Genomic DNA, 15,237 nt, shown 5'->3' with positions numbered 1-15,237 from the left:
CAAACAAAGAAATGCTTTTTCCCAGTCTCACCCTTCCCACCCTCTTCTCTTTTCTGGATTTAAATATTTGAAGTTTGTGTTGCTGTTCTTAAACTGAACCTAGTTCTCAGTTTATTGTGTCTCCCAGAGGGGGCTGTTAGTCTGTCTGGAACTGTTGATAGGTTTCCTCTTTGGTAAATCAGCATTTTATCTAACAGTCCAAAACCCACTGAAGGGTTTAACCCTCTGAAGGCAAAAGAGTTTTCCAACTCTCCTTCCTAACCCTACAGCAGAGCGCAGGCCAGGGTGGATGCACAGGGTTAACCCAGCATGTATTTTAGGGAATACTTGACTGTATAATCAGGTGCTGATAACGGTTTTAGAAGTAAAAGCAGTCTGGGGCCAACATCCTCTTCAGTGTTATCTTTTTGAATTTAAATACTTTGTTACTTTAAAAAGTTGGTGGGAAGAGGAAGCAGTGAAGTCCCGGAGAGTAGAGATAGGAGGAGAGCAGATACTGCGGTCCAGCGATGGCTGCGAGCCCTCTCTGGTTGGAGGGGCTACACAGCTGGACATTAAGGATGACCAGTATCCGTAGGTGAACCTCAAGCTTCATTTCTGGCCAGTTGTGTATTGTGGTCTCTACCTTCTTCCTAACCTTGTCTGAGAATTACAACATCCAAATATCTGCCTTGTGTCTTCTTTTCAGTATTCCATTTTGGGTGCTTTTGATCAGTGTAGGCACCAGAAGGCACGCCCGAGTAGAAGGAAGAGGAAAAAAGCCAAGTAGGTGTCCCTTAAATGTCCTTTAATTGACTGTGTATGACTTACACAGTGGCAGGAAACATGCCAAACAATTGTTCCGCATTATGGAAATATACTGTACTGAAGAGGGCTGAGTGAGGGCCTGCTCTGGTCTCACACTGGATGTGAAATTATTAGAGAGGGGCTTTCCAGCCCTGTATGTTCTCCAGGGAGTGCAATCATGCAGTTGTTCCAGTGTGAGCTTGCGCTGTCCCCAAATACCGCAGGACTCTTGGGTGGACTGTTTGTTGAGACCTCTTAAGGGTTTTAGCTCTGTGATCTTGGTTAAGAGCCATACCTACACAATAAGCCTCAGTTTACTCATCTGTAAAGGAGGAGATTGCAGTAGACAGTCTGTAAAGCCCTAACTTCAGGTAATTCTGATTTTAAAGTGGCAGATAACAAGTTGAGATTATAATGGAAGACCATCACCTACTCCTTTTGTTTTGATACTTTTTTGTTTAGAAGTGAGGCAGGTAGATATGCCTTGGTGATTTAGGAAACAGGAGAGGCGTTAGTGGAAAGAATAATCACAGCCCTGGGTAACTGGGGGATGGATGCCCTGAGCAAAGCTGGCATCTGCCTTCAGGGGTTTTGTGAGGGCAGAATAACCTAGTGCGTGTGTAAAGCCCCGAAGGGTCTCTCTCACTGGTTAAACCACCACCACCACCACCACCACCAAAAGTAATAGTAGTAAGGGGCATTCTTTTCTAGGTTCCCTTGGAGGCATCTGAGTAATACTTTCAATGCCATGCGGGTTCTCTCCCTCTTGTTTTCCCCACTGGAAAGGCATAAAGAGGAGAGAGGGGGATGGTGTTCAGAGCATGTGTTTTGGACATTATAATTGCCAGCTGAAGTTCAAAAGCTTCAAAAGAATTGACTTTAAAAATCAGAAAGCTGTATGCCATAGGAAAGGAGATGCGCGCTCCAGCTGTGGAGGCCAGGGAGCCGGCCAGGCTTGCTGGATTCCTGCCTTGTTCACCCCTCTCAACAGCTGCCAGGCCACAGAGCCTGTTTTGTGAAAGATCCTCAAGAAACAATGAGGAAAACCAGCTTTTGTTTGATTAGATTAGATGAATTTCTGTGCCGGGGGAGGGGTGTGCGCGTGCTGGGGCGCGGAGGGCGGCCTGGCCCCTGCGGTCATCCCATCAGTACCGCAGCGCCCGGAATTGGAGGAATTGGAGGGAGGGGAGGCGGGCCGGAGGAGGAGCATGTGGAAAGAGATTTCTGCAGTCGGCCTGGAGAGCTGCCCAGGTTTCCCAGCCAAAAAAACAAATAAAAATAAATAAAAGGCAAGTGCTGAATGACACAGATTATGATATTAAAAAGGGATGCCGTTGAAAATGTGCCATGGCCCCCCACCACCCGTTGGGGGGCCTGCGTGGTGCAGAGAGGGCGGGTCTGACAGACGGGGCGCCCAGGCCTGTGGACAATTAAACTGACTGCCCCTCGCCCCGCGTCCCTCCCTACCCCCACCGCCTCCCCCATTTCAGAAATTCGAAAATAAGGATTTGTCTGCATTGCAGGTTGGGAAAATGCAGGACACAAAGCTAGTCGCCCTTTTCCTTTTTTCTCATTTGAATTTATCAGGAGGGGAAAAAAACAGCCCAGACCCCTCCCCTTCGGTGTTAGGTTCCCTCCCATCCACATAAATCACCTTCTCTCCCTGGCGCCTCCCTCCCCCTCGGCCGGGGCTGGGCGGACGGCCTATTGCCGCGCGGAATCTGCTCTGCCGGAATCTGCGCTGCCGCCGCCTGCCTGTTACGTACGGGGAGGATTGTTGACAAGTGCTCTGGAGCCTGCCTCGCCGCACTCTGCCTGCCTCCCTCCCTCCCTCCCTCTGTCCTTCTTCCTCTCTGTCTCTCTGCAGTGCTCCGGCTCTGAGGATGGCTGCTCCACGGGTCTGTCAGGTGCAGTTTTTGGTGGCTTATCTTGAGGAACCTGGGATGGAAGGTCTGTTCCTATAAAAAAAAAAAACCCAAAAAAACCAAATAGCTCTAGATTTGTTTCAGGCTGTATGGCTTTTGTTGGAGAAATAGGCCTTTTGTGGGTTTCCCTGCTGGGGTCCTGATTAAATCCATTATGGATGGCAAGGTGCTGTATCTATGTGAGTATGTAAAAGTGTTGCGATTTGCTTATTATTAATATTCTTTTAGCTTTAGTATCCTCCCTAGGGGCAGTGGTGGCTCCTGCAAAGGCACTGTGGAAATTTACAGGAGAGAATTAATGTCGTTCTTAAGGATTCAGCTCTGTTGACCATTTTGGCCAAATCTGCAGCTTCAGCCAGGCTTGTATGAATTTTAGACATTTCTCTGGGGACTGCACACCGTCCAGCTATGGCTGGTCCCTTTATTTTATTGCCAATTTATGTGACCATTGCTCAGCATTTAAATACGATATTTGATTAAAGTTAATTAGTTCATCCTCTCTATCGCTTTGGTTTCCTTTATAAACAACATCATCCGTGGTTTTGCTTCCCTTAATACTTTCCCTACTTCTTGTCTTTCCTTGAAAGAGGGAGGAAACTGAGGCATGTAAATAGATGCTAAGTGATCCTAGGTTAAACCTTAAAGCTTTAAACTTCGAGTGCTCTCGATTCTTCTATATTTAGTGCATCGGTCTATGTCTGTATTATTAGATATAAACACAAGTGAATTTTTGGTGCCTCAAACCTCTGCAGATTCTGTGGCCATGTTTCTAGAGTTCTGCTTTCTGTCCTGCTTCCATAAGTATTTCCATATGTTGCTCTGGGAAGCAGAAGGCCTCTCTGAACTTACTTGCTATCAGCAGGTTTTTTGTTTTTTTTGCTTTGGACTTCGAATAGCCCATTTAATCCTTTCATACTGTATTCCTCTGAAAAGTGGGTATGTGCATTTGATTTGTATGTGAGTGAGGTGATGAGGGCTCTGGGAAACTTCTGCCCCTCCCAGTCATGCTACAAACACCTCGTGATTGAGAACTTCTTCTGTATCCATTTTTATTGTCTTAGTCAATAAAGACAGGCAGAGAGGTTTTGGGGTCAGGGTGTGGCTATTCACTTACCCACAAATGATGGTGTCAGGACACAAAGTATTTAGAGTGGTGCGTTGGTCGTTGCAGACCTGCTGTACAGACCTAGTAACTTCATGGGATTTGTTGATTTGAGTTAAAATCAGCTTTGCTTCACTTTGTGGAGCCTTGCTCACACTAATAGTTGAGTGCCTGTTTCTTTTGGTAACTTACATTGTGGGTGAATGTAATGATGGTAGGGAGCTTTAAAGACACATTTACACAGCACCCATATTGTCATTATGTAAGGTAGAAGAACATCACTAGTTGTCTGAGAACACTGCTACATAAAGCAATCTCCCTTTGAGAAGGGCAAATCATGATGTTTAAAACCTGATCTTGGCATGTCAGGTTATCTGAACGTGGAACTCTGAACATGTTGGTCTCATTTTGAACATGTGGTCTCATTTATCTGTCTAAAAGAATTTCTCAAAAAAAAAAAACCCGTGTTTACCTCTACGGCGCGTGACTCCATGTTCCCAGTCTCTGCAGTGATGGTGCTGTTGTTTGCAGCTTGTTTTCCACACTAGCCTAAGCCTGACATTGTCTCTAATCACTTTTCTTCTGGGTGTGCAAGGCAGTGTTTCTCCTTTGGGGTGTTCAGTCGTAGGCTATCTGTACAGTGGAACCTTTTAACTTAGCTAATAGAAGCTCAAGCTGCATGTCTGAGGGGATTCCCAGGATTGAAGCTTTTGGTGGCCAAGTTCGACTAGGCTGCCTGGTCGGCGGGCTTGGGGCTGGTTTGCCAGCACCAGTCAGTGCGGGATTGGGATGGGGTGGGGACCTAGGGGAGTCCCAGCAGGGTTGGAGGAGTGGCAGTGACTGCATGGAGAAGTAGGGCTTTTCGTTGCATCGCAGCGCTGATGTTTGTATTGCGGTAATTATTGTTCAAGACACTATACCTGGTCCAGTTGTTACAGAGATCATGTTAAGGATGAAGAATGAGTGAAAAGGGGAGAGTGTGAGGAGGAAGAGCCTGTACCCCAGAGAAGTTAAGTTGTTGTCCCCACGTGCACAGTACATTCTGCTCACTATTGTGATCATCAGCATTTTAGTTGCTTCTGGGCTGGTCGGGAAGATCATGGATCCTTCCCACTGAGGGAATTTTTTGGGGACGGGGGGTTGGGGGAAGGGTATCAAATGAAGTCCAGCTGTGGCTTGTCGGGGGTAGTTGGAGCCTCTCCATGGGGGTGTTTTCTCTCCTGGTACCCTGTCCGGGACATGGGAAGAGAGGCCCTTTGTCTCCTAGTGGTGCTCGTGCATTTGGGGTTCAGGTAGCTAACCAGTGATGGCCCTTCCAGTACTAGCGATCTGGTGCCCCTTCCTCCTATGTGTCAGTGTGACCCATGTGCTGGGCTTGTTCCTTTGTGCCTCAAGGTGAGAAAATGCCTCGAAGCTTGAGGGTTCTGTCTTACTGCGAGACATTTGCTTGGATCTGAAAGACGGAAAAAAGGATAGGGTCAGACATTTTCGTTTTTTGCCCAGTGACCCAACTTTTCCACATAATTAGTTATCAATCACTGTGTCAGGTTTTTATGTAACAGCTTTTCTCAAAAAACAAAACAAAACAAAACAAAACTGGAGCATGCAAAGGAGGTTTAGATTGCTCAGGAAGGTTCTGTGGGCAAAGAGTCTGGGGTGGTGAAGGGCTCCTGTGGGACTCTCTCTCCATCTACCTCTCTGCTTCTCTGCCTCTAGTTAAACTAACACAAACCTGTGTGGCCCCTTGTATCTTGGGGCTCCTTTTGGGGGGTCGTTGGGGCTGCTTCTGGCAGGGATGGGAAATCTCCGTAGCTGATCGGAGAGCAGACAAAGGGGAGCCCTAGTCTGCTCAGGGGCCATTCTCCTGAGGGAAAGAGAAAATTATTGTCCATCCGCTGAGGTATTAAACCACTTTCATTTGTGCTTCATCGACCATGAGTGTGACAGTGACATCATGCCCCACAACTGTCATTTGTTCTCGACCACCACAGCATTCTGACAGGGAGAAGGTGTCAGTGGGCTGGCCTGGGCCCGGTTCACCGGCCTCTCCGCGCTGTTACCTCCCTGGAACCCAGGGTCTGTCTCAAAGCTTAGCTGCTGACCCCAGTGTGCACAGTTGGCTTTAAACTCCATATTCATGTTGAACCTATGAAACCGGCTTGAGCCAGGTTTTCCCTAGCATTCAAATACAAAAAAGCAAGCAATCCAGTTTTTCTTTAAAAATATGAGTGAAAAATAGGCCTTATTTTTCACTAGTAATGGCAGCAGACTCTGAATTCTGAATGCTTCAAGGGCCCTACCTCAGCCAAGGGGGGGCTGCTTTTATAAATTTCCTCTCAAAGTGCTGCAAGCCACCCCATCCCCCAACACACACACGCATGCTGCTGCTGCTGCTGCAAATGAAAGCTCTCTTTAGATGCTTGACTGTTTAATATGTAATGTGATACCTTGTCTCACAGTGACAGGGTGACAGACGGGCATTGGCTCTCTAATACAGAATTACCTTTTGTGCATCTTTTCTACAACAAAGCCAAATACACTGATTCTCCCTAATATGCTAATATGTCTGGTGTGCTCCAGATGTTTTGGAAGCTAGGGAACAGCTTCAAAGGTCTCCTTGTTTTTCCTTTCTCTTTAACCCTTCTTTAGGCATTTTTTTTGTGAAGTAGAGGCATTAAGAGTTTCCTTTGGTTTTGTATTCTGTCATGTATATGTAGCTAATAGGATTGGTGAAACTTCTTTGTGTCTAAAGAGCCGTAAAATTACAAGGACTGCACATTCTACTCCCTTTTTCTTTTTTCCAGGTGTTAGAAAAAGAATCACCTTTTCTACATCCATTTGTCCTGAAATTCTTAGCTCTTGTGAGCTGCCTAGCTGAAGCTAAAGGAATCTTTGGCCTCATTTGTGTTTTGATTTTCCCAGCCCCTCGATGTTATGGCAAGAGGGGGAAGATCACTTACAGCTGCAGCCTCTAGAACAAGAATTCTCTACTTGCTCTTCAGGCTTAGAAAGAAGCCGGTTTTGGTGTATTTGCCTTGAAAGCCTTTTCATGGCTTGGTCCTTTGGGAATGGGATGAAAAGCTCCTGTGTTTGATGGCAGGGTTCTCTTGTATTTGATTGCTTTGGGGTTCTCAGCTTGTGAACAAGGGCATTGCCCTGGTTGGTGGCTTAGTGGTCTCCGGCCTGTGACATGCTGCTCCTGTCAGCTGATGGTGACTAGCTGAGGTTGCAGGCGGTCCCCAGGCTGCCTTTGCTGCGGCAACTTGGAGTTTCAGCTCATATTTATTGCTTTTGTGATACACAGAAGACATGGTTTAATTTAAGTTCAATCTATTGAATATTAATAGAGGAGAACAAATGGTAATGTGGGGAGACTGAATCCTTGGGCCATTCACTTTCCTCTATTTAACCTCTTCTCCCCAACAAAGGTTTGCATTGACCAAAGGAGGGATTTGGAAAGAAAAAATCAGTTTGTATGGTTGAAGGAGGGGATACCGTTTTTATTTCTCACTGACTAAAAATAATAATTTAAAGGATTGGAGGCAGGGCTTTGTTAGAGGAAAGAAAAAGCAGTACATATTAGCTTGTCTGAGGTTAGAATAATGGCTATCCTGTCCTGTGGCATCATATTCCATCTTGCTGACCTGGCCCTTCTGGTTGGGCAAGTGATACAATTTGGATTAGAACATTCAAAAACCAGCAGGGTAGCCAGTACCTTGGAGATGTGGAAAGCGGGGGTGGAGGTGTGCAGAAAAGAAAAAGCCCGGTTTATCCAACTTTGGCAGGCCAACTAAATATAAATTTAAATTTCTCTGTGCTGATATATACAGGATGGGAGCACTCAGATTGAAAAAGTCGATCATATGCAGAACAAGTCTGTCTCATGCCCTTATAAAGGCTATAAAAAGCTGAGGTCCTTAAATGTGCATTAACAGGCAATCAATTCTCTATATCTGGGCCCCAATTTTCCTAATCTGGAAAGTGAATCAAACAACCCATGTCTCTTCTAAGTGAGGTAACAGTCACTGTTAATCCTTGGAATGGGGGGAGCATTGTTTTTTCGAGTATGTTAGTCTGATGAGGGCTTGGGGCACCACCTGCTACTTGCATTTCTGGTGGTGTAGCCCAGGCACACCTTAGTATTTCAGGGCATCCTCCTCATTTTTTACCCCATACTGAGCTCATAAAGAGACGCTTAAAATCTCCCCCTTTTCATATAAAACTTCACAATCCAGTTTCTCTGGATTTCTGCTTCGACAGTTGACTTTTTGGAGGGAAGAACATGATCTACCTTTTTGCAATGATGCCTCTTAAGTATGAACACTTTTCCCCCTCCAAACTATTTAAGTCTTTGTCATTAGCTGACTCAGAATAGCTTTGTGATTAGTTTTGAAAGCAACCTTCTTTCCCTTCAGAGAATTATTGATGGAAGGTAGAAGAATGCCCCAGTAGAACTTTGGGTTTACATGTCTTACTATGAGTTGTGTTGGGTTATGATCGATCGTGCAATCATAATTGGTTTCCTGGGATCTAATTCACACTTGCCCAGAACTTTAGAGTGTCTTAGGGCAACTAGATCTCTTCCTGGCTTGAACTTCACTTTTTCCTACAATAGTGGTTCTCAACATGTGGCCTCTGGACCAGCCAGAGTAGCATGAACAGCCTTTGGGAATTTGTTAGAGTTGGGGGTCGTGATGGGGGCAGTGTGAGGCCTTGAACAGGCCCTAGGTGATTGTGATCAGTGCTCAAGTTAGAGAATTCCTGCTCTTTACAATCTAGAGAGATGGTTCTTAGCAGGACCAAGAGTATAGCTGTAACTTAATAGCTTACCTTCTCTGGACTGAGACCATGCACTCCCTCTCACTCCTGACTCGTACTCACTCAGCACACGTACCCATTGGTGCAGCAGCCTTTCTTCCCTGTCACTGAGCAGCACCTAGTTGTTCCTTATTTCCTCCCTGGTCCAAATACAGCTTCAGAACAACCTCCTCCTCCGTCACTACCACCACTGTGGTCACCACTGGCTTTGGTTTTTCCACATTCCAACTGTTTTGGTACCACAGGCTTGCGTGCTGGATGTTGATTCACATTCACTGCCTCCTGTCACTTCTTCCTCACCCGACAAATGCAAGTGCCAAGTTTTTTTGTTGCACATAGTGACTGATACATCCATGTGTGTTTTTGGTTCCAGCTCCTGTCGTTGGAGCTGAGATTTTGTTTGATTTTGCCTGTACCCACTGTGCTCCAGCATGTGGTGGGTGTTAAGAAAACTATATATTCATATTCCCTCTTCCCTTTCCTTCATTACTCTCCTTGATGTACTTTGCAATATTGAAAACTTTGAATGCATCTAAAGGCACACTTATGTTTAGGGTGCATATCTCTTCCTTTCCTTAATTAATAATTTTTACATATGGTTCTGAAACTAGAACTTGCATTTTGAATTTTCCAACATTTTTAAGTGTGCTAATTTATCCAACTTCTCTTTTACAAATATGATTTATAATATGTTCCTGGACAGTTTTCTGATTTTGGTTAAGTGTCGTCTGTATTCATCCCACAGTTTGGGTGGTCTTGTCCCTGCCAACCGCGTGCCAGTCCCCAGCCCCCACCCCCTGCAGATGTTATTAAAGTGCTCTGATTTAGTGCTGATCATAGCGTCATTATTTCGGCCACATATGTAGTTTGTTTTCTAGAGCTGCATTAAAAAAAGCTGAATAAAATCCAGGTAAGATTAATTTAAATATATCTGACTTCATCTAATAATGCATCCAAAATATTTCAAGAACTAATCAATATAAAATTATTAATGAAATGCTACTTTCAGTTTTAAGTTGATTAAAACTAAATAAAAATAAATAACAGCTCATTTCCTTATCCATATTAGCCACATTTCAAATGCACAGCAGTTACTTGTGACTAGTGGCCACTGTAATGGTTAGCACAGCTCTAACCTTTGAAATGTTGGCCACACTTGGATGCCTAGGTTTCCGTATAATCATGTCTCCTTTCTGCCTCTCAGTACAGGCTCCCCACATTTTCTTTTTCTTTGGGAAATTGTCTGTGTTTCATTTCCATACTGTAGTCATGGCTCCCAAAGCCACGTGTCTAAGTGATAGCCAGGGGATTTTATTTACTGTATGACATTAGATCTCCAACCTCACATCATTACTCATACTCTGAAACGATGTAAAAATAGATACCTGGGACATGCATGCATGAGCGGCCCAAATTCCAGGGTTTGGTTGCAGTGTACTCTGTTCTTCCAGAAAATTTTACCAAATATATAGAACACCTCAGAGCATATAGTGCTTGGTGCAATTCATAGGAAACCACTCTTCAAGTTTTTCAGCCAAAAAGGGAGTATTTAATCCAGGAAATTAAAGTGCTGACCAAATTGGTGGAAGTGTTGGAAGAGCAAAAATCCACAGGCCACCCTGCACATCGGGCTTTGTATAAAAGTCAAACACTGTGGCTGTGAAAATCCCGATGCTGTGCTGGCATTCCTGTTGATGCCCAGCTTCTGATGTCCATGAGGCTGGTGACTAGACAGTGGAATTCGGGGCCAGTCACTGGGGGCGTTTGTGTTGGCGTGCAAGCCTCCCATCGGTAGAACTTCTGTATCATATCCAGAAGCCTTGGTGCAAGTTGTCTGAGTTCAAGAAGGCCCACTAGGCTTTTACTCAGCAGTTACCCATTGGTGTGGCCTCACTGCTTAAAATACATCTCTATCACTTGGCATAGCCGCTTCCCTAGGGTATTTCTCCACTTTGGTTCCTAAAAGCACATCCTAGGGCCCCAGGGTAGTCCTACATGGTGCCATATATGCAGTCATAGAGAATCCTTGGCCTTTGAGCAATCAAAGGCAGAGGTGGTGACTGTCCACAGGTCATGGATCGCTGTGAAGAGAAAACCGGTAGTAGGATTTCCAGTTGATAACTAACATATGGCTACAAAGTAATGGTGCTTTTTCTGGTGTGGCAGGGTACTGGTTCCTGAAAGCAAATCCAAAAGGATTTCATTATTTCTAGAATAAATATTTAGCCCTTGAAGGATAACTAGTTTGAATTGGTTAACACTTGAGGTGCCTTTCGTTCTGTCCACCCACCTGCCCTAAAAGATGACATTTGTATACTTCACAAAGAGCCCTGCAGTATATTAATTATGATTATCAGATTCTGTTTGAATTTCTTACTGCTAAAGTCAGTTTCTTTGCTAGGCATTTCACTCTCATTCAGTAAGTTCTGAAGTAGGATGAGGTGTGACTTTTTCCCGTTTGGAGGGATATGTGCCTTTTAATCCTCCCTACCCAGATTCTTGTCCGTCCTCACCAGCCGTTGTGTAGGGATGACTGTGGTTAAGTGCTGCTTCCTGATGTCATGTATTTAAGTGTTTGTCCCCTTTTCTCACCTGTAGGGCTCCTTGGTAATGGCCAGTCTAAGGGATTAGGACCAGCATCAGAACAGTCAGAGAATGAGAAGGACGATGCATCCCAAGTGTCCTCTACTAGCAACGATGTTAGTTCTTCAGATTTTGAAGAAGGGCCGTCGAGGAAAAGGTTAGTACCCAAGGCTGAACACATTGGTGCCTCAAACCAGGGACTTCAAACTAGGTGCCAGTTTTTACCACAGGGGAACAAACTTGGGCCCACTCATCCAATCTCCTGATTTTCATAGAGGAGTCAGAATTCTGGATTTTTATATCAGATGTCCTGGTTTCTAACTATCACCCACTAATTATTATTAAAAATGTAAACATGTTGAGGGCCAAGCAAAGCATGTTCTTGCTGTAATAACTGGCCAGAGTTGCCCACTTATAATTACTGGCCTGTTTGCTTTAATTGATATTCTTTGGTAGTATTCTTGAATATATTTATTTAGTTGGTTTCTCACCATTTCTGAAGAGAGACTTTTCTAAAACTTTGAAGAATCCAATGTGGTGTTTCTGAAATTTTTCTTCCTTCATCAGGAAAGTAAAGTCCACTTGGTGTTGAATCAAGTTGGTACTTGTGAAATTGGTTCTTAAAACTTCTAAGTTACCAGCAATTTTTAAAAATACTTTCCTAAATAAGCATACGATAGCTTCTTGGCATGAAAGTTGGTTATGGTAGTTTGATGAGAGTTTGTGGTTTCATGGTTAAACAGGGGTAGTGGCATTACATAATAATGCTTTTCATTGGGTGTTTTATAAAAACCCTTTGCTAGTTATCTGCCTTATTTCATGTGGTGTTTCCCCCTCTCCCCCCCATTTAGAATTTATATTTCATTTCGTTTCTTTCCTGTTCTCATATTTGATGTTTTCCTAGATGACTAGATTAATGACTTTTTCTTACACTATTGTTAGTTTGAGAGACTGGGGAAAGGGAAAAAATTCCCTGGTCTGGTCTTCTTTGTTTACTCTTTCTACAGAATCACAGTTATTTTTCTGAAACTGGTGTGTGTATCTAACGAAGAATTGAGTATAGCAGAAAATTAAGAATGAAGGACAAGCCATGGATATTCAGAATCCATAACGGAACAGTACTTTGAGTCTGAAATTTGAGACGCACAGCTCAAGTCTTAGTTTATTTTCCTCCATGCCAGTGTCTTCGTTTAGAAAACCCATGGTACAGAGTCTCCGTTAACCTCAGTCCTCATTTTCTCTTAATCCTCAGCACTTTGCTTAGAAAATGTCATTAGATTTGTTAGGACAGTTAGCAAGCATGTGGAAGACATATCTCTGCCAGTGTACTGGGCTTTGTATGTTACTCTAAAGACACTTGGGTGAGTGTCTCAGTGACAAGCCTATTATATCACTGTAACATTCACTCTGTCCCAATTTGAAAAATTAATCATCATAAGAGAGGGAATTAGAGGATGTGTTTTTGTTTTTTTTCTTATCACATCAGTAAATATATTGGAATGTGCAATAATACTATCTGTGCTTCCAAACATGGGGCAGGGGATTGGGGGCAGGGGATGGCCTTGCCTGTAGCATCATCTTTCATCTTCCTTTGGGGAGCAAAATTCTCTTGAGTGTTGTTGGAAATGACAGCACCCACCCAGTCTGTCAGCTCTGTGGCTGTCTGTCACCATCACCACTGGTAGATCCAGTCCTTACAAATATATCTTACAAATATCACACCTATTCTAGTAAGTTGACAGTGTGCTGTCTCTGCTGATGACAAGTCAAGCCCAGAGTAACTGCAGTAAAGTAAAGTAGTTTTGTGATACGTTGCTTTAAGCATTGTGTAGATTGTGGACTAGTTGCTACTTTTAACTTGTGTCTAAAATTCCTAACCCTCTTGTTTTTACACAGGAAGAGCATGTTTTGTGATTAACCGTGTACATTCTCTGTTGGCGCTTTGACTTTCTAGGAGGAAACCCTGAATCCTAAAATTCCAGGACCATGGTTTATGTTATTTCCTTTGGAGAAAGCTTTCTATATATTTTTTAGAATGATATGAAATGCTAGTTATTATTGTTCAGTTAATTATTCTTTCTGAGCACATGTTTTTAGGACCACCATTTAATGTGCCCTTTGTCTTGGTGGGAAAGAGAAAAAGGACATTTAAGAAAGTTCCCTAAGAAAAGTTAAAATATGAGGTATAGACTGTGCCAGCCACAGTTCAGACCTTGCCCTAAGTTTCCAACCTACAAATGGAAGCGATTCCATTCTCTGGTGATGATTGTTACATGTATTTTAAGTCTCAAGTCAAACATCCCATGAGTTTACAAAGTGCTGTTTTCCTGCAGGAAAGCCCCTGAGCTATATTTGGCCAGACGCACTTGCTGCTGTTGGTTTTGCTTGAAGTTGGGGATCTTTTTGACACATAGGAAGTGGTAGAATTCAGAGTTCTATAGGGTTTGTTTTTCTTTATTGAGGCAAAAATAAAAGGTATCTTTTTACCTAACCATTAAAAAGGAAATCGTCTGAAATCACTCTCTGTGGAAGTAAAGCCAGCCCCTCTCTAGAAGCTCCTTTGCCTGTGTGATGGGCAGGGCATCCCAGCCATTGAGGATCTGATGGGCTCACTGCTGATGGGGGTTCCTGGTGGTGGTGCTTTTTTTCCCTTCTGAGCATTAAAAAAAAAAAAGTGTAATACTGTTTTTTTTTTCTTCTGTTGACAATAGAAGAGTATTCTATTCTATTGTCAGCCTTTAATCAGCGCCATCTGCATTTGATGGTGGCCATGCCTACCTCCTCCTCCCCGCCCCCCATCTTGTATTGCCCATCCCATTATACTTGGTTATTATAAAATCGGTATTTCCTGCAAGAGGTATTTGAGAATTTTCAGAACCCAGAACGGACAGGTCTCTCAGTCAGGTGTGCACCGACTGTAAGAAACTCTCTATTTAATGGGATAGGGAATATCTGTTTAGTTGGTGGAAAGAAAGCATTTTATAAAAAAGTTGGTGATAGTATACTTTTCAGGTGTAACACCTGGAAGATCCAGAATGCATGGCCACTAGAATTGACAAATCAGATACATAGCAGAACTAATTGTGTGTTTTCTATCTTTGGGTGGATAGAGGAAGTAGGGAGCAAAAATATGAAGACAGAAGTAGTTCTTGGGGACATGTCAGGGGGATCTTGTGTGTGGCATGGCAGCTGGGAGAGTGGCTGGAGCCAGGTATGTGACTCCCTCGGTAGCCTACTATCTGTTTGCTGTGTGCCATTTGCAGCCTCTAACATTGCTGTGCCTCAGTTCCCTCCCCTATAAACTGTCTGTCAATAGTAACCACCTCTTGGTGGTTTTGGGTACTTAATTGATGAAGAGTGTGCAGTTATATGATCAATACTGTGTGTTAGATACCCCCGTTGTCATCTGTGTGTATGCTGCATGAATGGCTGCATGGGAGTAGGCACATTCATTGGTGATTTCTCAAGTGTGTTTTAGAGGAATTTTGATATATACAAACTATGATTTATAACTTTCCTCCATGGGGACACTGTCAACACCATCTGTGGGCAGATGGAAAGTGGGCGTATGTCTCTCTCTTTTGAAGTTACTGATGCGCAGGAAGGACCTTTGTGGTGTGTGGTGTGAATTTCCTTCGGGAAGCTTGGTGTGGCCAGGTGGGTGTCTGCCTGCGTGGAGCCAGGCTTTGCCGAGATGAGGCTGAAGTTTGCGCAGACGGTTCTTGGTCAGCAGATTTCACCTCTGCTCTTTGCATGGTCATTGCTCCACCTTGCGAGAGGCCCTGTTTTGCTAGTCCTCAAAGCTAAGATCCTTGACACACTTTTAAAAACAAATTCCGAGAGAGTTTACTGAAGTTGTAAACAAGTACAGACTATGCTTCTGCAGTGACATAAGTGTTTTCCTTTTGTTAAACAAAGACCTGCTGTATTTTAATTAGGTTCCTGAGAGTGTGAGACACGTAGTTCAGAGACAGTTGGTCCTGTTAGACAGCTAACCCAGTAGATTGGATTTTGAACGTGGAG

The 15,237-nt window shown here is 43.8% G+C and overlaps 1 protein-coding gene across 6 annotated transcripts in view; it reads left to right on the top strand.

Moving 5' to 3' along the window:
• JARID2 (jumonji and AT-rich interaction domain containing 2) overlaps window positions 1-15,237 on the top strand; it is a 263,143-nt gene that overhangs the window by 125,356 nt on the left and 122,550 nt on the right. For 4 of the 6 annotated variants that reach the window (XM_036890250.2, XM_036890385.2, XM_036890163.2 and 1 more), the window contains one exon: window positions 11,230-11,371. The exons of 1 other annotated variant lie outside the window; for it this stretch is intronic. In XM_036890250.2, the coding sequence (XP_036746145.2) occupies window positions 11,230-11,371 (142 nt within the window). Of the gene's footprint in view, window positions 1-2,620; window positions 2,737-11,229; window positions 11,372-15,237 lie in introns of those variants that run through there. One more of the 6 variants, XM_036890320.2, reaches the window with a different exon arrangement.

Source organism: Manis pentadactyla, chromosome 16, assembly GCF_030020395.1.
Source record: "Manis pentadactyla isolate mManPen7 chromosome 16, mManPen7.hap1, whole genome shotgun sequence".
Classification (NCBI taxonomy): Eukaryota; Metazoa; Chordata; class Mammalia; order Pholidota; family Manidae; genus Manis; species Manis pentadactyla.
The sequence above is the reverse complement of the archived record's forward strand: the minus strand, read 5'-3'. Positions and strand labels throughout refer to the sequence as shown.